Source organism: Epinephelus lanceolatus, chromosome 2 (assembly GCF_041903045.1).
Source record: "Epinephelus lanceolatus isolate andai-2023 chromosome 2, ASM4190304v1, whole genome shotgun sequence".
Classification (NCBI taxonomy): domain Eukaryota; kingdom Metazoa; phylum Chordata; class Actinopteri; order Perciformes; family Serranidae; genus Epinephelus; species Epinephelus lanceolatus.
Genome location: NC_135735.1, coordinates 13,998,683 through 14,024,086, shown reverse-complemented (window position 1 = coordinate 14,024,086; position 25,404 = coordinate 13,998,683). Strand labels below are relative to the sequence as shown.

Here is a 25,404-nt window from a genome sequence, read left to right as displayed (position 1 = left end):
ACATAGATTAACCAAATTATTGTAGGCGAATCAAAGGTATAATAGTATACAATTAAAGTGCATTTGCTTGTGTGTTAATGCGTTGTGGTTGTAATGGGTTTAGCTATGATATTCAGCACTGCTGAATAAAAAGGAATGATTGATTTATCCGATAAAATAGGACAAAGACAATGTTTACCCTGCGTTTACGTCTGATTCATTAGCTTCTTGTAACCTTTACAGTTGTACAAACATGTACATACACACCTAAACCACATGCAAGCAGTGTGTGTGGGGGAGTGTGTGTTTGTACCATCTGTTGTTTATCCCTCATGCCTGCTTTATTTACTCAAACAGAGCACCTCTCTCTCAGGACAGACTGAGGTACCTGCCCTGGCATTATCTTCTCCCAGGCTATTCTTAGAAGGTCATGGCCCATTCATTGTAATACATAAACCAGTTGCATGACGAACTGCATACAGGCTCCTGCACTAATTCCTCAAAGTCCCTGATATAGGTCGTTTTACAGAAGGTGTACAGATACATACTGCAGAGGACACTCAGAAAAACACACATAAATCCACTGCCAATGTGGTAACTGCTTCATTTTTAGTGTTCTCAAGAAATATTAATTGAAATTGGAAATATTAATTAAATGATTCTATTTGAAATAAATGTTCTGTGTTGTTAGGTTATCGTGTTTATTGTCAATCAAGCCCTCTCTTTCAGGCATGAAAGGATTCGAGCCTCCTCTTGAATATTAATTTCTAAACGAAAATTATGCCGTTGAAATAAAAGTTAGAACAAAAATGTCTCTCACACACTTACAAACACAGTTTGAATAGTGGCTGAGTATTGACTGCTTGTATCCCTCTTTTTTTTTTTTTTTTTTTTTTTTTTTTCAGTATGCGACGGCAACCCAAAGAGAGGCCTGCCCCTAATAACCTCATGGTAAGTTAAACAAGACAGTTCCAAGGACCACAAAGTATAAGTTTTGAATAACTCTACAGACAGTGATCATATTCATGCATTCCAATAAAAATTCAATTAAACTGAATTTCGCTATCTCTGTAGCTTTTCAAATACACAATTGTATTTTTCGCAATGATTGAGGTTTTGTGGGTCAAGGACCCTGAAAGTTGGGATTGCTGTGTGGAAACAACAGTAATGAACTTTTTGGTACCAATGAAAGATGTCAGAGAGGTCAGCGAGAAACCTTGAGGTTGGATTGAGACCTACTTCAGTGATAATTTGTTCAATTCACTGCGTTGGAGCTACCCTGAATGAATCAGGCCTAGCTGTTGTAGAAGAGTCAAATAATTCTAGTTTACAAAAATTAAGTGTTATACCCTAATGAAAATTTGAGCAAGGGACAAAAAGGAAATTATTTTTAAGTGTGTCTGCCTTTCTTTTTACATGTAACGATGAGAACGCATGCCCATGAACACTTTTTCATTTTAACAGATATAATTAATTCTCGAAACCCAAAAGTTTGCTGTCACCAGAATAACCTCCTGTCTCATTTAAAAATTAGAGACATGTAGAGACCAGAGCTATTTTCTTCTATCATGAATGTAAACTAGTCAGTTTTTTAATTTATTGTACATTACCTTTACCTTCTGGTGTTCCGTGTTTAACAATGGGAAAACTGTAACAAAACATCTATTTAATTTATTCATGCAGTATAATCCAAGTCTCATTTATCCAGTCATATGCTCAGTATTTCTCAAGCAGACGACCCTTTCCGACAGGGAACTGAACTAAAAGTGAAACTTATTTATGCTCTCTTCAAAGCCAGACTCCATCGGCAAGAACATTTTACCTCACTGAACACGGGAGCTGCTGGTCTACTGCTGCCTCAGTCAGTTAGTTTGTTTATGTTTTATGTGACTTTGGTGTTTTAAAGGGTTAGTTCGGATTCAAAAACACTTACCTTCAAAAATTTAATGAAACACAAGGTGAGTGATATTCAGATGGTCATTTGGGGTAGAAATATTCGTTTAATGATGATATTTACTGAGACTTCCAGTCTGAGTTTAAGGCAGCTGTGGTTTGTTGTTTCACATTCAGATTCCAAAGCCATAGTTCATTGTTTCTTAGCACTCTTTGTGACTCTGGAGCAGTCAGTTTTATAGATAAGGAAGAAGACTTCAGGTTCCAGCTCGTTCTGCGAGTGTGTCTGAATGGTATACACATCAAATCACATGCCTCCCTCCCAACATGGACTTGATGACTTCCTCTGTTCTTGCATTAGCACAAGGCCACAGCAGTTTGCACAAACTGCCTTTTAAGAGTTGCAACACGCTCTGGTTTCTGTGTTAGGACCAAGGACAGCGACAGGTCCACAGAGGGGGGTGGGGTGGGGGGGGTGGGGGGGGGGTGGTTTGTGTTGTGGGGATAGAGGGCTGGAGGGTGTAAATGCAGAGCTGCTAACAGATTGTATGTTCTCAGTCTCACACCAGAAAGGAGGAGTAAAGGGGAATGTTGTCTAGACACTCACTGGGAATTCTTGCCTCAAGACAGAAGTGGTTCTCTTGAGAATGAGACCATGCACTACTTCTCTTGAGGAAGTTGAGCTTGTTGTCTTTGTATTGTGCTGCTCAGTTTTTGCGACTTGTTCACCTTTATTTGAACATAACTTCCATTGTTTGCGTTGAGTGACACCTTTGACTCCAGTCATTAATACCTGTGTGTATAAGTCTCTAGTGGTGAGGATGTGGTTAACGTTTGATGGAAAAATCACATCCAATCCTCTTTTCTCTTATGCTCTGGCAGATGAGTGCCCACTTAACACATCTTCTTGACTGCATTTGTATTCGCACCGTGAAGAAGAATGTTGAAGAATACTTGATGAGACCAATTCATGAGCTCTTTCACATGTCCTCTTGTGGTTTCTCGTGTCCCCCATGACTTGGTTCACACAGTGCTGATTATGGCCGCTATTTAGATTAATCAAAGAGCTAGAGGCGATGATGGCTGACTCTTGGGTCACCTACCATCACCTGTGTCTCAGCCAAAATGTTGCACTTGAACACACTGCAAAGACCACAGCCGATGGCCAACTAGCAGGCGCATTCTGCACCTGGATGAGAGGAGACTCTCCATGCCAGCAGGTGGTGGTAATCTTTATTGGTTAAATAAAATATGGAAACCGGAGGACTGACGAGATGGATTCAAGACGCAGTTAGCACATTAACAACACAACCCAATGTTGAAAGAACAAATTATATTCACCGTGCGCGAGCAAACAATAACACAAACTCTGATGAAGTGTTATTGATAAAGGACTCAATGGCAATAAAAATATTGTCACCTAATATAAGACATGTCTTTTGATCTCACACCCTCTCAACTATAATCATTTGTTTGCTTTCCTCACTCTAGTTTTTCTTCTCATGCACTGAGCTGAACTGCTACTACGGCTGACCTACAGCTTGGTGTGTCAGGGCCTTTGATCGGATGTTTTGCCTCCTTAAACTCATATAATTAGGCTAATGCTTGAATCAAGGTGACAGGCTGTATTAAGAGTTGAACTTCATCAAACAGCATTTCACTCTGTTAAGGCTGTTACTTGTGTTGATAACATATATCAATATTCCTTTGGCAGATAGCATCCCTGACAGTGACACGATACAATTCACTCTTGATTTCTCAGTTAATTCGTGTTGTTACAGTGGTGTCACAGAGTGGAGGTTCTTTACTCTTTAACTGTCTTTGAGAGGTTCTGGCAGCTGCGTTCAGAGAGCAAACTGACAACAGCCAAGTTTAACTTAAGCTTGTTGTCAAGTTTCTGACAGAATCAACAGTAGTTAGTGACAGCTGATATGATGTACTACAGGTGGTTTGTCATTTTAACCACTGAAAGCGACACTAAGCTCTGGCTACAAGAAGCTACTGCTGAATGTTCCCTACACTGCTTTGCTAATAATTATTAGTGTTGGGAGATTAGTTAATCTGTGTGTCTTTCCAACCTCATTTTCTCAACACAGAGTTACTCAACGTTGTGCCCAACTATATTTCACTTCCACACACTTATTCTCACTGAGTGTAGAGCCCCAGTTAGGCTGAGGTGGACAAAAAGAACACAGCAGAGTACAGAAATGACAGGATCAGATTTTGATCTGTATTATTTTAGCTGATACTGATCCTTAAACTGAAAACACACCAAGCACCAGCAAAGTGCGACCTGCAGCCGTGGCCACTCTGCACACAGTGCTGCTGAAAAAAACTAAAAGCTAAGCATAATTTAGTTGACTTTTAGTGGCGAATTGAGGCCAGAGAATACCTGCAGCCAATCAGTAAACAAAGTCCTGTGAATCCTGTGTTGACCTGTGCTACAATTAATTTCTCCCACCTGAAACACATAAACACGCCTCAAAAATTTTTATTATTGTGGCGGCTGCACTTCACTGTTACTTGGAAACACAATTGGCAGAAAATGTTATGCACTTTTCATTTCTGTCTGATAGTACTGCTTAGATTTGAGTCCTTTGTCCTACACAAAAACAAAACATACATTTCATCGTAGTTTTTGTTAATGAGACAGTTTCACAAACAAAGCTTCATTCCAACACAAAATAATGCAGAGCTCGACAGTGCAAGCATTTCACTCACATTTGCGACTAAAAATAGGTGTGTGCGAACTGTAAAAAATATTTAGGGGCACGTGTGCATAAAAAAAACAGCCGAAGCAGCCTATATTTTTGTCAATAAAAAATATGATTATCTAACCACAAATGTTGGAGGAACTCCAGCTGCCTTCCCTCTTCCCTCTTCCCCGTGTGACACGGTTATGGGTGGTTTTCCAAACCACTGTTGGCACAATGAATATAAGTCCCACTGTCGGCTGGGTGGAAATAAGTCAAAGTGTGGAGGAGACGGTACCGGGTTAAGCGGCGGACCTCCGGGGAAGCCTGCTCCATTCTCCCCACAGTTAGGGACCGTTCTCCACGGCCAGGCTGTCGGCTGGGTGGGAATAAGTCAAAGTGTGGCGGAGAAGAGGGACCGGGAAAAGCGGCGGACTTCCAGGGAAGCCTGCTCCGTTCTCCCCGCAGTTAGGGACCGTTCTCCATGGCCAGGCTGTCGGCTGGGTGGGAATAAGTCAAAGTGTGGCAAAGAAGAGGGACCGGGAAAAGCAGCGGACCTCCGGGGAGGCCTGCTCCGTTCTCCCCGCAGTTAGGGACCGCTCGCCACAGTACCGCTGCTGGGCAGGGTGGAAATAAGTCCTGCAGAGTTTCAGAGGACCTGGAGAATGTTTTAGGATAGTAATAACATTATATAAGATAATCATATTGCAAAGATAATATATATAAGATAATAACATTAAAGACAAAATTAAATTGCAATAGGCCTACTTTTTCAAAACTTGATGATTTTACCTTTCTGTACATTTTGTATGCAAATTCATTAAATAATTTTGCTTGTAAATGTCTATTTGCATCACGTTTATTACGGAAAACACATTATTTGATCAATTTACATTGTGCCCCTAAAGTTCTTTGTGCACTCCTTACTTTTTCAACTTAGGAGCACATGTGCTCCTTGGGAAAAAAGTTAGCGTCAAGCCCTGTAATGCAAGGACACAATGAGTGTCACAATGAATATCAGATATCACTATTTATTAGACCTCCACTGATTAATATGCAGTGTATCTGTAATTGATCCAGGACCCTGGATCAACCACACACTGCTTCTCCTTCTTTCTGGTTTTTAAATGCTTTGGGGTCATTGTAGCTCACGTGGTGGCATTTTCATCATAGCTCCTGTCAATGTTTCCTTTTTCTCACTCTCCTCCTCCTCTGCCCCACTTCCTTCACATTCAGTCCCTGTGCACTCTTTCAAATTTTCAGAGCTCTCTCTCTCTCTGTTTTCTGCTCCCACTTTCTCTCCATCCCTCTCGTCTTTCCTTTACCTATATTTTTGTCCTCCTGTAGGCCTTCCATTTCTTCCTTTGCCCACAGTGAAGTGAGATATAAGGTCATGGATGCCTGCCTTTGTGGCACCAGCCCGCTGATTGTCTTTCTCTCTCCTTCTGATTCCCTCTTTCCTCCCCACCTCTCACTCTACCTCCCCGTTCCCCCGGCCTCCCGAGTACATTAAAACTCTTTACCTATTCTATCTGTATGTTAATGCACCTCGCCACAGCTCGCCTTCTCTCCTCTCTCCCTTTGCTTTACAGAACGTGCCACCATTTGCTCTCAGTTTTTTATTTCTGCAACTCATTTCTCCTGGAAGGTAATGTGGGAAATCACACAGTGGTGTAGACACTGAGCAAATAATGTTGTTTTATGACTATACGAACTCACCTAGTAGCTCTAGTTTGCTCATCAGGTTTCAGCATGTGGTTTCTCTAATCACTGGTATAGCTTTTATTGACGTCATTATTTTCACTGGGATTTTATCCTATTAGATGTTCTTTAAAGGGCTGCTGTTAGATTGCGTGCTTGCCGTTGATGGGTTCTGTCCCTGAAGCTTTACACTCTATGCTACAGCTACTTTGGCTGGATGCTTTGTTCCTACCATTAATATTTTCATCCTATTCAGTTAAACCTTTTTATAACTTTACCTGACTGAAAAGAAAACCTTTTTCATTGGTTAATGCTACAGTGTGTTCCCGATGTGAATAAGAGAGAGAACAGTACAACAATACAAAGAAAAAAAGATTAATGGTAACAGACGAGCAAAGTTCATGGCAACAGAATGACCGTTAGGGGTGTAAAGATACACTGATCTGGATTTATATAAAGATTCAGTGATCAACGACCCGATATTATTGACAGAGTGAAAACATCGATACATATTGTTTTAAAGATTGTAGAGGCAAAAATCGGTGCCTGGAAGTGGGCCTGTAGGCTCCCGACCTTGTCCTCCACTTGACTTCTCCGTTGCCCTTTGATGTCAATCTGGTACCTTGGATTCAGCTAAGTAATACTCAAAGAAACACTGGAGACAGGCAGAGTCCGATGCAATCGAGTTTAATGTGTTCACAAGCTTCAACACATACAACTCATGAAAGCTGAAGTGTTTGGGGCACCATTATCTGTTCAGATTCAACTAAATGCTTCAAAACTCATTGGACGATGCTTCACAGTGCAGATGGACATTGACCTGAAGCATATTGCAAAAGCAACCAAAGACATTTTTAAGGCAAAGAAGTGGAATGTTCTGCAATTGCCAAGTCATATCATCTGACCTGAATCCAATTGAGCATGCGTTTCTCTTGCTGAAGCCAAAACTGAGGGCAAAACACCCAAAACACAAGCAGGAAGTGCAGACCGCTGCAGTAAAGGGCTGGCAGAGCATCACCAGGGAAGAAACCCAGCATCTGATGATGCCTATGTGTCCAACACTTCAGGCAGTCATTGACTGTAAAGGATTTGCAACCAAGTATTGAAACTGACTGTTTAATTGATGATTATGTTAGTTTGTCCAAATACTTATGAGCCCTTAAAGTCGGGGGACTGTGTGAAGAAATGGTTGTAATTCCTACACGGTTCATACTACATTTTTGAAAAAAGCCTTAAATGAAAGCTGAGAGTCTGCACTTTAAGCAGGTATTCATTGTTTCATTTAAAACCCATTGTGGTGGTGTACAGAGCCAAAATGACGACAACTGTATCATTGTCCAAATAATTATGGACCTGACTGTATGTGAGTTATCATTATACAGAGTACGATAGGTTATATTTGAATGTGTGTGTTCTTTAGCGTATGGATACAATGTGAACTCATATTATGAATACTTTGTTATGTATGACAGTGTTTTAACACATATAAATGCATCTCACTCAGTTTTATAAGAACTTATGCATAAAACATGGTTATATGGTTTTGTTTCTTGATCAATTTATGCAGTATATCACTTTTACTGGATTAGGGATTAATTCTTACACTACAAGATACACCTTTATGTTGAAATTCCCAAGGTACCTCTGTGTCACCATTTCCATCCAAGCCAGGCCACCAGGAAATGTGAGGACTTTAAAACCAATTTTTGTAGTAGCCGAACAGTGTAATTACATCCATCACATGATACTATGTGGCCCAAGAAGACATTTTCCCCATAGACTGAAATGGCAAAAGAGGTGTCTGTGAGTCAATGGATACATTTGTTTAGCATCACAGCCACTGCAAAATGACTCGTTTCACTATCAGAATTTGATCCAATTGGTCAGATAACATTTCAGAAGTCTAGGAGAGGTGCACATTTGCATCATTTTATCCCCATTCACCTTCATCTGCACCTGCTCTATGGGCTACACAGTGCAGAAGCAGTGCTGATCATTCAGAGAGTTTTAGGTGCCTCTGGTCAACTTTCATAGGAATGAACCAGGCCCTGCCTCAAATGCTGTATTCAGTTCTCTTTATACATCCATGGTTCAGGCTCATCTCCTTCCTGAACATCCAAGTAGTGCTAGCGGCCTAGCACCAGGCAGCCAAGGAAAAGACAATGAGTACATTTACTGATATCGTCTCATATCGATTATCAAATAATCAGTATAATATCATGATGAAACGTATGATTTACACCCCTAATGACTATATGGCACACTACAGCAGGAGGTTTTAAAACAGTAATGCAAAATCACATACATTTGCTCTTTGCTACAATTAAAAATGACCCAGTTTTCTCTGACATAAATTCTATAATTTTCTACACAGCTGTTCAAAAGCTTGGAATCAATTATATTGATGATTTGATTTCCTTTAATAATGTTTTTAACAGAGACAAAAACAGTATAATTCAGACACCAAATGTAATATTAACGTTTGAAATTTGAAAAATTTGAAAATTGAAATTTTCTTCAAATGATTCAAACTTACATTTAGTCAACGTCCCCACAGTGTTGCATGACAGATGAGAATACTGTTTCAATCATTCTTTCCCCTGAAATCCCTTTGAATTTGAATTTGTTTTCAGGTCTAGGTAATCTTAAGTGACCCTCAATCGTTATTTAACCACACAACAGTGCGATAGATTGAAGAGGTTTTAACTATGATTTATCAGTCCATATGCTCCGCTGATATTCCCTGATCCAGCTCCAACAGTGCTAACCCTTAACTAACTTTCCGTTTCTGTTGTGAAGTTGGAAGAATAGCTTTGTCAAAGCAACACATAGCTTGTTAATTCCAGCTTTTTATAGACATTATTGTGCTCTTGACAGGAATATGTTTCTGTTTAAATCTGCATCTATTCGCATCTATTCTTATTTACATGTCACTCAGAAGTATCTTTGTCTCTCTCTGCCCTTTCAGTTACCACTTTACTGCTTTTGTTCTCTATGTACAAAACATCATTCATACAAAATATCAACTATTTGTTAAGACGCCTTTCTACAACCTAAAAGCATAAAAAACCACTCAAAAATATAGACTTGTTCTCTCAGACATCTGACTGTACCCAATCAAGCTTTTGTGGTGGGCAAGTCCAAACTTTTGGACTCCGCTACATGTCTGGGGGGTGGCAGTAGGATGGTCTGAACATGTTTTATGAGGCAGGGGTTAACAATAGAAAACTTTTGAGGTGCTCACTTGATACTTCATGCTTATTAATAAAATCCAAAATCAGTTAAGCACTTTTGATTGTTGCTCTGAAACACCACAAAAACAACCATGTTGGTCCTCTGACGTACCCAAAGTCAAACCAGTTTCAGACACAAGTGTAGTTTTAAGTATAACCGTATAATAAAGGTGTCTTGGTCTTGTAAACACACAAAAGCTATAAACACATTGTTGTATGTCCTTGAGGCTTGACAAACACATTGAAAGCATTTCCTTTCTTGTAAAACATTTGCTTGTTTTGTTTGTTTTTTTTTTAAAATTATGCTTTGTTTACAGCATTGTTTAGGAGCTCGTCTTTTTCTTCACTGCCTTTGTTGGCACATTACTACGTTTCTTTGCATGTCAAACAGCAGAATGCACGCGGGTTGTCGCTTGTATAAACATTGCTGTATTGCTGCAGTGATCAGAGACTTCACAGGGTACTTTAAGTTTTAAACTGAAACAAAACAACATGACACAAACAAAAATCCGTCTTTGCTTCTCGTTCTTTTCACCACAGTCTTCTACACTGACGGTATTCTCCTAAAACATCCCACAGTTAAATTACTCTGATTGATTTGCGCATATTTAATCATTACTGTCTTATTTAAAAATCAACTTAAACCACAGTTAGTATATGTAACTGAGGTTTGTCTGCCTTGTATCAGCAAGAGATCTTTCTTTCTCTCATTTCTTCCCTTTATTTGTAAAGAATCACATGATGAGCCATCAGACAGGAAAGTGAGTGTGTTTTTCTCCCCTCATACTAATGCATCTTTTATTGGGACACTCTATCCTGTCATCATAAGCTAATGACGTTGGTCAGTCGAGGAGACTTTCCATTGGCCTGCTCCCAGGACGTTAGCTGCAGGTATTTGGTGATGACCCATCCTGTCTGAGGTTTCTGGCTTTTGATTCTAAAGACGCTGTCTGTCTCCTCCCCCGTCTCCTCCAGCACAAGGCCCGATCTGTGTGCAGCAACTGTTGACTCATTTATTTTGCGTTACGGCAAGACAGACAGAAAATGCAGAGTTTGGTGTTCTGTGTTCTTGTCTTTCCGTGTCTCTGTGAGAGAAGAAGAAAACAAAAGTGATGATCCTACACCCTCACATTCTGTGATTGTGATTTGATGGACATTTCATTTCTCCCTCCCCCTCCTCTCCCTCGTCGTCCCCCGTTCCCCAGCCAGCAGCCTTCACACAGCCTTTTAGCACCCTTGTCAATGCAGCCCTCCTATTCTGCTTTTCTATTCATAGGCACACATACACACACGCACACATTTTGTAGCCCCCTTTCAACCCCGGAGACACCAGATGAGCCCCACGGTTTGTCACAAAGGAACCCCTCCTGTGTCTGACTGTCCCTAAATCTAGTTTCGGCTCATACAAACACAAACAAACACACAGATAGGAGCTGAGTAGCATCAAGTTTTGACCACTTATAGCACCACTCAAGTGTGGATGTTTCTAACAAACAAACCCTGACTCATTAATGTTAATCTTTATCTGTCCATCAAACATGTCAACAGCTGCCTCATTTAATAATTCATCTTCATTCATTCACCGTGTCAGACAATATGGACGTGTCAACTTACCACGAGGATGACGTGGTCTCTTACAAACTATATTGTTGTTTTATAAAGCAGAGAAATCCTACTGTCTGACTTAATGACACCTCAATGTTGGGGCAGACATGTATGAGATGAGGCATGCAGTGGACTGGAGGCCACAAGGCAACACACAGGCCTTTGTGTTTACTGGACAGTTACAGAATATGGCCGACACTCTCAGAGTATTCATTTTGGATCAAGAACGTAACGCAGTGATCGTCAACTGGCAGCCTGTGGGCCATGGCCGGTCCACCAGAGCCTCCCATCTGGCCTGCAGAATATTAATCATTTCAGAAAATGTGAGGAAAAAAATGTGCTCTATGCAGGATATTTAGCTTTTTACACACACACACACACACACACACACCAGAATCATCAGAATCAGAATCAGAAATACTTTATTGATCCCCGGGGGGAATTTATTTATGTTACAGGTGCTCCTTGCAAGAGAGGAAAGATACATGAAAATATAAGAAATTTAAACAATAGTATTAACAAATATATAGTTAAATAAACAGGAATTATTAACAAACATAAACGTAAATATATATATATGTATATATATATATATATATATATTAAGGCTAACCCAAAGGAATTGAGATGGAAATTATTTTATTAGGAATGATTTACCAAACCCAAATATGTGTGTTTTACCCAACGGTACCATTGATGAGACATTATAAATCCATTTGTCAGCTTATTATTAGGGAGTAGTTATGAGTCATAAAGTCACAAAGCAGGAATCTGTGTAAGTTATTAATAACCAAACTTAAAGTCCACCTTCTCAGCACTCGCAGTGCTCAGTCCCAGTAAACTTGGTGGAGTGGATGCAATCAAACAGGCAAATATCTAAATGCAAGACAAACTCATAGCTTCATTTAGCATTTCAGCTTTTTCACATGTTCTTATGTACCAATATGTTTTATTTATTTATTTTAATATAATTGTATTAGCACAGTGGTGCATTGGTTAGCATTGTCGCCTCATAGCAAGAGGCTTCCCAGTTCAAACCCAGGGTTGGCGGTTGGTAACCGGGGTTGGAGGAGCCCTTCTGTGCCGCGGCTTCCCTCCCACGTCACTGTTTACGTCACATGCTGAGCTACACGTTTTGTTACCTGCGCACGCCCCCCATTGCCCCGAAAAAGGCGCAATCTGTATAAACAAAAGTAGGTAGGCGGCAATTTTCCGCCCTCCCCGATTTTGTTTTTATACTGCAAAAGCTGAAAAAAGACTGATTGGGCTTTCCTGCAAATTTGCACAATTCTTATCTAAAAAGGGCTACTGTGTCAGCTCTGTGATAGTCTGGTGACCTGTCCAGGGTATACCCCATCTCTCGCCCAGTGTCAGCTAGGATAGGCTACAGACCCCTGAGACTCCCAACAGGATAGGCAGTTATGGAAAATGAATGAATAATTGTATTGTATTATAAAACAATTGTTAATGAAATTTTTAAAGGTATACTATGAAGGATTGTTTGTTACTGTTTGTAAACAAGCTTGCCAGCGAAAGTAAAAGTAGAAGCCATCCCCAGATTCTCCCTCGTTTGGTGTTTTGCCTTATTATATGTGCTTTTTTCTGCACCATGCCTCTTGGATGCCTGCTACTTACTGACTGGCACCTGATCACTACCTTTTTTAACTCCTGACCTCACCTGAACGCTGTGGGGTACACGCCCATAAACATAGCGGATCGAGCCTCTCATTTAGCTTCTCTCTAGTTTATTAGCTTACTGAACTCTTCAACAGTGATGAAGCTTGCCTTGTTATCTTGGTTTGTATGTCTTTACATGATGTGGTTCTGGTGAAGAAAAGGTGAACATTTCTGGAGATATTGTGGTATTTGAGTACAAAATATCTGAGCTGAAACCGGTATCGTATTGTGTGTCGTACAGATACAGACTATATTACACGTCTAATATCAATATGTATATTTGTTCTAGCATTGTTTTATTTGGTCAGTGTCTCGCATGAGTTATCGTGTGTGTCAAACTTTGGCAGCAGTTCTTCACTGTCTGAGGAATAGGCGTCTTAATGTTTACAGCGCTGCATGTGCAAAAAGGATTTTCACATGTGTGCTTGTGTATCATTCTGCCTTTTTGGGGTTCCTCTGGTCCCTTTTCAAACTTGTGTCAAATCACTGACGTCTCCCCCTCCCTAAACTTTTCTGTCAGCACCTTTGCTGCCAAATGTTTTCACATTTTACCCTCGGGTCTTCACTGACATGAACCCCATTCACACATACTGCAGCGTGGTAGTGCTACACAACTGTTCGGTCACATCATTTTAAATGATAACTGGAGTCAAAGTTACACTTTAATCTATGTTTAGATCTTGTACAAATGAAAATCAATTTTGCCACTTACATGAAATGTCTTTTTGTGGCCAACATCCTTGATTTGACCGAAAGAAGGTTTCCTTTTACTCAGTTGAAAACTGTAGCTAAAACAACCTTGTCTCATTGTCTTGAAAAGTTAAAAGGTCAGTGAAAACATTATTAGACAGGAATAGTTTGGTTTCTTATGAAGCTGCTTTACTTCTAGAGTGTGAGTAAGTTTAAGACAGTTATTAATTGCTCATCTCTTTCCCCACCTCTTCCATTTTTCACCCAGTTTACAATGACAGATTCCACATAGATTACAGTGCTGGTCACTGCCGGCTATGGTTGGGTACCAAACTCTTTACCGTTTGAGGGCACTGACTGAATTATATTGGAGCTACTGAGCACAGATTCACATCTGTGCCAAATTTTGGTACCTAAGAGAGCATTTGGGTTTAGACAAGCAGTGGAAGTACTGCACAGCGCCCCAAACCCCAGAAGCCAGCAACAGAGCTCTGCAGAGCTGCCAGGTTTAACTTCAGACAGGAGGTGGTAGTGCCAGCAGCCAGGAAGTCGGCAACAGAGCTCCTTCGGCCGCTAAATCGGCTTCCTAGTGAGCCAAAACTACCACTGCAGTGCTAATCTGTAGTACACTAACTCGCAAATACACACACATAAGCAGACAGATAAACAGACACAGAAGATTAGCTCTTTGTGTGATTAGAAAAGAGCAGAGGAACAGAATTGAGTTTCAGTCTACTACATCATGCTTGCACCTTGTTCAAAAATTGCATTTTTGTTATCACAGAGAAGATAAAGTACAGAATAAGGCCCAGATCACACAGAAAGTGTTTTGCAGGTTGCAAAATGCAAGGCGTGTCTACCATTTATTTATATATTTTAGATATACGTATGTCAGTAATTAGTAGCTAGTTCCTAAAATGTTCAGGCAGAGGGTACTTGCTGTCGCTCTGGTTGAGGGTGAGAGGCTGTCAGCAAATAGTTTGTTGGGTGCCGAGAAATGGAGATCTGTGTGGGTACATGAGACCCTAAAAAAGAGGGTGGATCACAGGGAGTATCACCAGTTGGTCCAACGCAAAAAATGCAAGCAAAAACCTTCATTCTCATTAAAACAATTACAAAAATGCGCCTCCAGCTGCTTAAACACTTTCTGTGTGATCAGGGCCTAAAGGTATCGATTGGTACCCGTGCAAAATTCCAGATACCGGAACCCGTATCGGTATCTGTTCATATGTGAACGGTACCTTACCCTACTGCCAACTACGTCTGTTGGTCCACCCTGCTACATCTCTCATCTAAAATACACATAATATCTGCACATGTGCATCAACGCATCTTCACCCTGCCCACAATCCTACCTGGCTTTATGCCCACCCAGTAGGATGTCTTAGTCCAGCAATATGAATCCTGGCTGCTGTTGCAGTTTTTCTCTTTTGTACAATTGGTTGGAGACTAAACTAAGGCATGAGAACGATGGTGCTCTTCCTCTCCTTGGTTCTCATTTTATTGTCTTTTTCTTTTTCCTACTTTTTTTCCATTTCAGTGGCTAACAGTTAGTGTTGTGGCTCATTGGTAGGTGGCTGTCTGGAAAAAGCGCTGCCTCACTATGCAAACAGTTTTGAAAGCAGCAGATAGATTTCAAAGTAGCATTAGACGCTTGGATCATTAAGTTTAGAGCATTGTAACTCTCCTAAGAGAAGTTTCCCTACATTTCCTGTGCACTAAGATTGACCAAAGTGCATGCATGCACACACACACACACACACACATATACACACACACACACACAATGCCAGCCAGTTTCCAGAGGGAGCTTGTGATTAGCATGCAAATCTGTAAAGACCTAGTTATTCTATCTACCTCTTCACCCTTCTCTCTGTCCCACACACACACACCCGTGCGCTGACAAACACACCGCGTTTCTTCCAACACTATTCTAATGAGGTGATGACCAGTCTCTTGTTATAATTGCCTCAAACTCCTTTTAATTTCTTTTGAGCGTATTAATCATACATAGAGTTATTTAAAATCGCATAAATTAATCTTAGATTAAACAGACCCTTCAAAGGCTTCAAACAATTAAAGAGTTAGGTAGAATTTCCCCTGGGTTTAGGCCATTTCTATTTGAGCAGAGCAGTCGCAGGTGATTATCCCATTCTGATGTGGCCAGACGGTGATTAATGTAACTTTTAAATGAGTCCGTCCCCCATCTCACCTCTGTCCACGCACCGCTACAGCAGAAAGTCAAAACACCTTCAGTGACCTAACTAAGGAGTAGTTATTCACTCTGTATTTATAACTCTCCCTTTACAGGTTTCATACTTATTTAAGTTGCAGCTAATTTAATTATTAGGGTATTCTGTGCGTGTGTGTGCATGTGAGAATATATTTCTCGCATAGTTAATACCCTGGTGTGTGTGCACCTGTTTGTGTCTGCATCAAAGCAAGACTCTTGAGGCACCTTATGTCTAATATAAACAAGAGTCAGATGACAGTCTTCGAGCATTATTCCCAACCTGGGGGTCTTAAATGTTGGGTGGCGGGGTCACAAGATAAACCTGAGGGTAATCGAAAGGATTAGTACAAGATGCTTGACTATAAAGGGCCACAAAGGCCAAAGGTACGATGGGACTGGTTCCTATTCCATTTTGTATTCAAAAATACCCATGTTGGAAGTTCTTGTCGCCACCTGCTCTGTAAAGACCAGCGCTCTGCTGTTCCAGAGTATCTGGAGTGAGTCCAGTCCTTTAAACATGCTTTACATTTGTGACGTGCCACAGATTTCGCCACTCTGGACAATTACAGCAGTGTATGGTATGTAAAGTCAAGAGTTATTTGTTGCTCCTACAGGTGTAAACCAGGAGGAGATCATGCGTTTGGTCATATGTAGGTACATGTGTGTATCTGTCTGCCCACGGTAGATCTTGCAAACTATTGGACCAATCAGCCTAATTTTTTGTGTGCATATGTATGCTCAAGAATCTCACGTGGTTGTTATGATTCATAATGCTGAAAACCTGTTTCATTGACTGTTTTATACTGTCACTGCCTCTTCACTCCTCTTAACCTGTCGGCAGGGGCGGTACGTTTTCCAGAAGTCGGTTCGACTACAAACAAGAAGCCTTACCGTCTGTTGCAGGCCACATTCTGGCCTTTGTTATGATTACAAAACTGGCATCTGTAGAAAAGTTTGGTCTTATTCTGAACCAGATTTGCAGATGAACTCCATACCTGAGATTTTATGGTCCACTAAAGTTAGTCACGTTTAGAAATGACTAAGTCAATTGTTTTTGTTAGCTTCACTGTCATTTTAACTATAAGAGTGCAGCGAGGGATCAAAACAATGTCAGAGTCCATTTAGTGGCTATTTAGTGGCTGTTCTGGAGCTCTTAATCGTATCACATGATTGAGAGCAGATTGAATTGCGTATTCTTAGATTTCCACATTTCTGAGGACCTTAAATTTGCCCGTTTTCATACTTGTTATTCCTGTTGTCTAGAACAGTTCAATATTAGTGAACATGAACAACTCTCTTTCAAATCCACAAACCAGAGTGCTAAAACTCACATTTGTGATGTCATAGCGTGTACAGTGTGGAGCTGCTTCGTAGACAGTGAATGATTAAACATGTAATAGAGAGTGAGAGCACCCCGAGGAATGTTCTGAGTATGTAGGTACATTAAAGCTGAGTACAATACAATAGAATAAAGCTCATTTGGGTATTAAAAAGAAAACATTCTGTGAGTCCTCCATTCATCATGACTTCACAAGTTTGAGACTTACTTCCCTTGTTTCTGGCTTTGAAAACGAGTAGCTCCTTTTTAAAAAACATTGATTAAACTTTCCTCGGCCATGGAATTAACATATTGGAATTCTTAATTTACGTGGTGTTCCCCTTTAAGGACCTTTTTAAATGTTTCGTGCATGTTGGCTTAAAAGGTCAGATTGATTCTTGACCTTGGAAACAGTAGTTAACGAACCACACAGGGTCCATTTAGTGGCTTTAGTGGCTTTCCATCAATTTACATCGTCTAATGTGTTTACTAGAACTTTGACTCAAGTCCTTACTTCCTCTCAATGTCTTTATTTCTTCATTTTGAAAACAAATTTACATACTTACCTTAAGTCAGGTAGCGGTGCTCATTTGTGTGCTGGTTGGAAGATTCATTTAGAAAGATGAATATCAGGAAGCAGGAGCATAGTGTGCGTCTGGCCTGAGTTAATGTTGTGTTTCTACAGTGTCTTTGCATGTGTGCATGTACGGTGTGTGTCATGGTGGTATGACGAGCCACGCTCCTTCATCCAGGTCAGATTCCAGCAGATGTCTCCGACCTGTCAGGGTTAATTTGTGGAGCAGAGGTGAAAAGCTGGATTTTAAAAAACATCACTCTGTACTTCCTTCTTTATTTCTGTATCGCTCCCTCTCTACCGAGGCACAGAGGAATGATTGATGAGATGGGTATTCAGCACATAGGGGCACCCAGGAGCGTCCACTCCACCCGTCTCATACTGACACACACACACACGCTCACACTGATATGAGAGTAATTAACCTCAGACTGTGTTAACCCCAGCTGCCCATTAGAAGGACAACAGGATTGATGGGGCTCCCCCCAGTCCTTCACAATCTCTACAGTTTGTGCAGGATTAGAGCGCGCTGGAATGTCTTAACATGTTCCTTTAAAATATGAAACTACAGCACACTAAACATGTGGTGACTGAATGATCACAATAGAAAGTAACAGTAACAGTTCTCCCCCCAGTTTACAATGACCAATTCTACATGTTACAGCAGAATAAAGAAAGAATAGAGGTCTACCAAATAGATTTCAGTAGATGTTGTAAAGAAATCTTGATACTACAACTTACAAATATATTCACCCTTTGTGTGACTTTATATTTATGTACTGTGCATATTCTTCAGTTTAACATATTTTCCAGTGTAACCGCAAATAGACAAGAAGGATCCCAGGAGGAAGAAGTGGACCGTCACTACCAGTCTGTCCTACTTTGTTGCTAATCTTACAGTGTCTGCACCAGTTTGGTTGTTGCTGGGGGGTATTTTAACGTTGAAGAAACAGCCGACAACAACACTGCTCACTTTGAAATCACTTTCTGCATCAAATCTGAGGCAAACTATGTCACTGTTGCAGTGAGATATGGTTTTCATAGACAAGATTTTTTTACTCATGACTGACAGCCCTGTAAATACTTGTAAAAGAAGTCTGTGAATGTTTAAGCTGGCTTAAAAATATTTCAGTGTCTCGTGAGAATGTGTTCTGCATCTTATCCACGAGTTCATTGGTTACTCAGACTTCCCAGTAAGGCTTTTTTTTTTTTTTGTTAAACATAATATTGTGATTGTAGCTCAACTGGTACAGGATTTTTGACGCCAATACCAAAGCCAATATTTGATAATGATATTTCAGACAATATTCAGTTATATAGGTAAACACATAAGACCAACACACAAGGGACATTGTACAGTGGAAAATAAACTTGTCTATTGTTCTATGGTGCATAGAGTTTGTGATAGTGACATTATCTCACATTAAAAGCCGATACAGTCCATATTATTACCTCCTTAGCACCAAAACCTTGGGACAAATTTACCCCAACTAATTTTACAATTTCTGCCAGATTGGTGCTGGTTTTTGATTGATTGATTGCTCAGTCAGCTATTTGGTTTGCACACAATTGGATGGATTTCTTGCTTGTCAGAAATTTTATTTGTCTGTCTTGTAGTTTGAGCAGTTCAGCAGTTCAATGGCTGCTGTCAAATGATTAGTAATAAATTTAAGTGGGCTTATTTTAATATTACTGCAGTTGTATTTTGCATGTTGTGTAGTGTGTTGTAGTGTGTGTTGTGTTGTCTGTAGTCTTGACTGTGCTGTGATATAAAACTAAACTTTGCTGCAGAAGTGACAAACTAGACTGTCTGCATCTTACAGCCATCTGCAGCTCAATCTTTTTCTTTTTACCTTCTATTTGTAGTATGCACAGTGTTATACTCCCTCTCTGTCTTTGTATCAATAGCACCAAACTTGGCTTTGAAGCCAATTTTCATAGTGCCCAAACAATGGAATTACAACTTCTGAGCCCTTCATGTGATGCCATTGGGTCCAAAAAGACTATCCTGTAGATTTCCAATGCAAATAACTGCGAAGTCTGTACATCAGTGGAAACATTTTTTGAGCATCACAACTAATGTGCCTCAGAGGAAGAGCAGGTGGTCCACCTGCATGTATCCTTAGGCAAGATACTGAAACCCAAATTGCTCCTGATGGTTGTTCCATCAATGTGTGATTGCATGTGAATGGTTACTCAGTAGCAGGTGGCACCATGTATGGTAGCCTCAGCCACCAGTGTGTGTATAGGTGAATGTGACTCATAGTGTAAAATGACTCGTTTCTCTATCTGGATTTGATCCATGTGGTGCGATAACAAAGTGCAAAGTTTAGAGGAGGCACACACTTAAATCATGTTTATCCCTGTTCAACCTAAGAGAGTGCTAAACCGAAAAGTCTGTAGTACGCTTGTTCTATGGGCTCCAAGATGCTGAAGATCTGAGTGATTTCATGCCATAGAAATCAAGCTTTTTGGGCTCCATGCACTGCACCTCCAACACTCAATCCAGTGTTAAGCCAACACAGCTGAGGAGGCGGATGTCTGGCCTGAATAAACTCTATTGGAGTTAGCACTGGACAAAACAGAGCAGGGTTTTATGCTAATGTTCAATGTGAGCGCTATGGTTAATTGATCTTTACAGTGTGAGCATAAAAGCTGCAGATTGTGGCCATGTAGAAAGTCTGATTAAAACGAGTAGTGTGAGTTAACACAACGTAGAAGATTAATAAATAAAATGCACAGTGTCCATCCAGCTTAAATTAGGGCTGAACTCCTGTTAACAGTGACAGTCTCTTGTTGTTAAGGATGGATATCGCTGAAATCAGTGTTGACAAGTTCATTTAAACTGGCCGGCCGCAGCGTTGTTTATCTAATTGGACATCTAGACACCACAAATAAAAACCATGGTCAGCCTCGGTTGAAGTGTCTCATTTACAACCTCCTCCCCTCTCACCTCTGACCCCTCTGTGACCTCTGGCTCTGGTTTGGAAAGTTCCCCAGATGAGGCCAGTGATTGGGACTGTTGTCACTGAGATATCACATGTGACATCTCTGTTTCGGTCCTGCTGCAGTAACAAGTGAACACTGCCAGCATTTAACAAACTTGATAAGCTACCAATCAACCAAGACTGGTCAGTTTGTGGTTTTTTAAGAGCTCATTTATCAGCACTTTTGATGAAAATCAGTCGATAATGAAGACTGTATGAACTAGAATCAATATCATATTCAAAAGCCTTCCTTAAATAGTCGACAGTGATGCTCTGTGTTACTGCCTGTTTTATTACAGAGCTCATTTTACAACCTGTTATGAGTCGTGTAGATCATTAAACTCCAAAGATATTTCTTTAAAATGCCCTGACAAGCCATTACTTAAACGTTTAGCATTTAAATCCAAATCTGTTGCACATCAATATTTAAGAGGGTTTAATGGAGTTCCTGTTCAGTTTATTTGTTTTTTATTATTATTTCTTCAATCATGATTGAGAATAATTATACAAAGTAGAACAAAACTAAACACTTCTCGTCAAGGTGTAATAATGTTTGTGGCTCCCATCTGTTTGATAATAAAAATTATATTGCAGCATAGGTATAAACTTTTTTTTTAATAGCTGTTAGAATATATATATTTATATATTTTTGTGCTTCTATGAGAAAGCTCATTACTTGTTATTTTACAGCCACTTCAGTCCAATTTTGCTGTGGATAATTAATCTGAAGGTCATGTGTATGGAGGAAGATTAGTGGCAGCAGATGTTTTTAGTTATGCAAAAATGTTTATTGAAATATGAAATTTAATTGCAAAATGGAAACTGAAAAGATTTTTAGATAAATAAAAAACCTTTCAGAAAAGACCTTTCAGTACAGTTTGTGATTGAATCCAAGACTTTTGACTGAAGGTGATAATGGATAAAGTTTGTCTTTTCAGTCTAATTTCTAATTTGGTTCCTCAATAAAGTAAAAGGTCCAGTGTGCAGGAGTTCAGTGCATATATTGGCAGAAATTGTATATAATATTCATAACTATGTTTTCATTAGTTTATAATCACCTGAAAATAAGAATTATGTTTTTGCTACCTAGGAATGAGGCGTTTATATTGACGTACGGGGGGTCCTCTTCCATGGAGTTCGCCATGTTGTTTCTACAGTAACCCAGAATGGACAAACCAAACACGGGCTTTAGATAGGGCCATTGTTGTAGCATAAGCAGGACTTAAAATAAGACAGGCTTGGAAACAGTTGCACATTTGAGGGTCATCTAACTTGAGAAAAAAGCTGAAGACTTTGTACATCATGACAATTTATAGTGTGAGACAAACAAACATTGTTTAACATGAGCACTGTAAGTACTGTAGGAACATTCCAAGTGGCATTTCCTGCCATTCAGACACCCGGCTTAGAGAACAATTGAGTTTCCCAATTTAGCCAGAAATCCACCAAACCATGACTGAAGTCACGTAGGCCCTTTGGCTTAAGTCACGATAGGATAACAACAACAGTTTAAACAAGGTCACCATCTACACTGTACCATTCACGTTTTCAGCATCCGTTGCAGTAATTGTCCTGCACGCTTTACACACGAGAGAAGTTTCACTTGGTTGCAGTCTGCAACTTCACCACTAGATGCCACTATATCCTACACACTTGACCTTTAAGGCCACATTTAAACGGATATTTACAGCTTAATATCATAACAATGTGGGTAGTATGTGTAAATGAACAATGGTAGACTTCCCTCCATTTTACCAGCACCCAGATCTCCCTACTCAAAACATGTCGTCCCCACTTTAACTACAGATTGTCCTTCCACAATTTATATACCTACCACCACACATAGAAAGAGTGTAAGGGCGGAATCAAACTTCAACCAAACTGAGATCAGTTGGTAAAAAAAAAAATAAGCAGAGCTGATCAAATATGAACCAAGATTCTTTTACTGTGTTGCCTATTTCTCACCTAAAATGTCTTCAGAAACATATTTTAGCTTACCATTTAACTGTAATTTGAGATAGTTTGCTACCAGTTGTTTGGATATGTCTCAGAAATTTCACTCTGAAAAGTAACTGATCAGTAAAACTTAAATAGTCAATCCATTTCCATATCATTATATTCAGTGTAAAAATTTGTAATATAAGTCTGACTTTTGACTTTGTGTATTCACTAAATAACCTTCTTAATTCAGCCCATTAGTGGTTGTATTGCATTCCAAGTTTTTTAAAAAAAAGCCTTTAAATGCAGTAATTTAGTTCTAAAAATGTGTTTTTTTCTATATAAAGCAAAATTAACCCAAACTTAGACTGTTAGCTGTTTTCTCAGTAAAAATTATTTAACACTCCTGTCTTTATCTTTCTCATTATTTTTCAGGATCATGCCTTCATCATACAGTTTAATGATGGTAATGCAGAGGTGGTGTCGATGTGGGTCTGTCGCTGTCTGGAGGAGAGACGAGCTCAGCAGGCTCAGGGACATGTCTGACACCCTCCTGCTGTCCGCCAAGGATGGACCAGGACGTTTGATCCCAAACCTTGAACACTTATCAAAGGCTTCAGGGTCAAGTACGTCCACATGCACTGTACAAGTGACTCGATGTACACGGACAAAAATCACTAGATGTTACAAACTTTATGTGAGTAATTCTTTATTTAACAGCACTCGTGCGTCGTGACAATGAAGAGCTCACACCTTCTGAACTTCTTAATCTCTGCATCCAAAAAGTGCACAGACGTCTGCGCTTTCTTTCTAACGTGGGTCTCCATCCACAGCTTCGTCCCCACGTTATTTGAGAGTATACAGAAATGCAGTGAGCACTTCACGGCCTGATGAATGGAGATAAAATGGTCCCGATTTAAAGGATCAGTGACAAGAAACAACTTCAAAGCATCAGACTGCAATACGCTGTCAGAGCAATGCTGTTTCTGGGATGGTATCTCAAATAACCGTCTTGTGCTTTACTGTTGACAGCCCTCTATTGAATGTTTAAGGTTTTTGCCTGTGAGTAATAGCCCATGTGTGTGCCTGTTTTTCCAGTGGTGTAATTTATTACCTCAGAAAACTTATATTGTCACTGTATTAGCAGAACTTTCCCCAACAGATTACCTGTTTCATTTCTGGACTAAAACATTTGTATCCAGTTATATCCTAATCTTGTGAGGTCAGGGTATTAAAAGAATACTTCGCCTGCTAAATTATAATTTGTATATAAATTACTCACTGCGTGTTACGTTGAATTTGTAAAGAAAACGTTTTTCTGCTATGCTAAGTCAAACATTCTTCATGTAAACGGGGACCATGTTTGACAACAGCAACACTATATCAAAACAACTGTTTACAAACTCTAAAGCGGGATTTATACTTGTGTGTCTGCTTTATGCAGAGCCTACGCACATGGCCTACACCGTTGTGAGCATTTTTACTTGTGCGGTGGTGTATCTGTGTGATTCTGCCGTTACACCTCCAAAACACTAGTCGGCGGCAGAGGTTTCTGTTAAGTGCTGTGAAGTTGAGTTGATTTAGTTAAAACACATTAAACATGGCTTAATGAAGTCGATTTCAAACCCAAGTACACAAATCAGCTTCACTATAACTCACAGCATTCACAGACAAAGCACTCTTTTGCTGGACAAATTTTCCCACAAATACAACATGCTAATGTTTTTAGCACAAGCCTATGGCGTTTTACATACAATTAGCCTAGCGGCTAGGGGACTTTTCCTCTACTCATATGAAGCCAGGGACAACAGCAACATTTAACAAAGGTAACTTTACAAAATTCGGCTCCATTACAACTCACAAGGTGCACTGACAAAAAGGACTGTCTTTCCTGAACACGTTTTCCAAACAAATTTAACATACTAACGTTATTAGCACAAACTTATGGCATTTTAAAATGTATAAATTAGCCTAGCAGAGAGTTCCTCTACTCCTATGAAGCCAGGATAAATAACACACAAGACTTATAATGCTATTTTAGTGGAGGCTTTATTGTCTTCACAATTTATTGTTTCTTATCTGTACAATTAAGGCAAATAAAAGCTTCATTTCCACTGAGGGAAATGGTTTCAGCTTACAAAAATAGACAGGAGGTCTGCATCGCTGTGACATGTTACATTTCTGGGGAGGTGCACATCACGGCGTAGGGTACGGCTTCGATTCAACACAGAAGAATAAAACTCGTGTAGTATAATCCAAGTCACATTTATTCAGTTATATGCTCAGTACTTCCCGAAAACATGCATTTTCGCCAAGACATTACTATAAAAAACACTTCTGCCTATTTGGCAGTGCATGAGACTGTTTGTACTGATGTGTTAAATGTTTTAGTAAAAATAAATACTGAGATTACGGCTGGATTAATGAGACTTGGATTATACTGCACAAGTTGTGTGAACAGATGCTTTTATAGTTTTTCTGTCATTAAACATGGTCGCCTTTTACTTCAATCCATGAAGAATGTTCACCTTTTTGGATTCTCCATTCACTGAGAAGACGTGCCAGAAATTTTTCTTCACAGTTCAAAGTAACATGCAGTGAATAACTGATATACAAATGGTCACTTTGCAGGTGAAATATTCCTTTAAGTGGATACAAAGCTCTGTTTGTCTTCAAGTGATGTTTAGGTGAACAAAGAGCCTGCAGTATCACTGAGTTTGAAGCAGCTCTGCAGTTTTACAGAGTGCAATGAAAAATTGACATGCAACGTTTCTTGGTTCTTTAGCTTATGACCAAACAAATAATTCTTCAAACTCATCTGGACGAACCAGGGTTTCTTTCCATCTAGGTTTTTAGTTTTAACTGGGTTGCATATCTTTAACT

General features: G+C 39.8%; 1 protein-coding gene across 1 annotated transcript in view; it reads left to right on the top strand.

The window, feature by feature from the left end:
* Window positions 1-24,666, top strand: part of map2k5 (mitogen-activated protein kinase kinase 5) — a 79,577-nt gene extending 54,911 nt beyond the window's left edge. The window contains exons 21-22 of the mRNA XM_033617653.2: window positions 885-930; window positions 22,957-24,666. Of these exons, the coding sequence (XP_033473544.1) occupies window positions 885-930; window positions 22,957-23,067 (157 nt within the window). The 3' untranslated portion in view covers window positions 23,068-24,666. The remainder of the gene's footprint in view (window positions 1-884; window positions 931-22,956) is intronic.
* The last annotated feature ends 738 nt before the right edge of the window (window positions 24,667-25,404 follow it).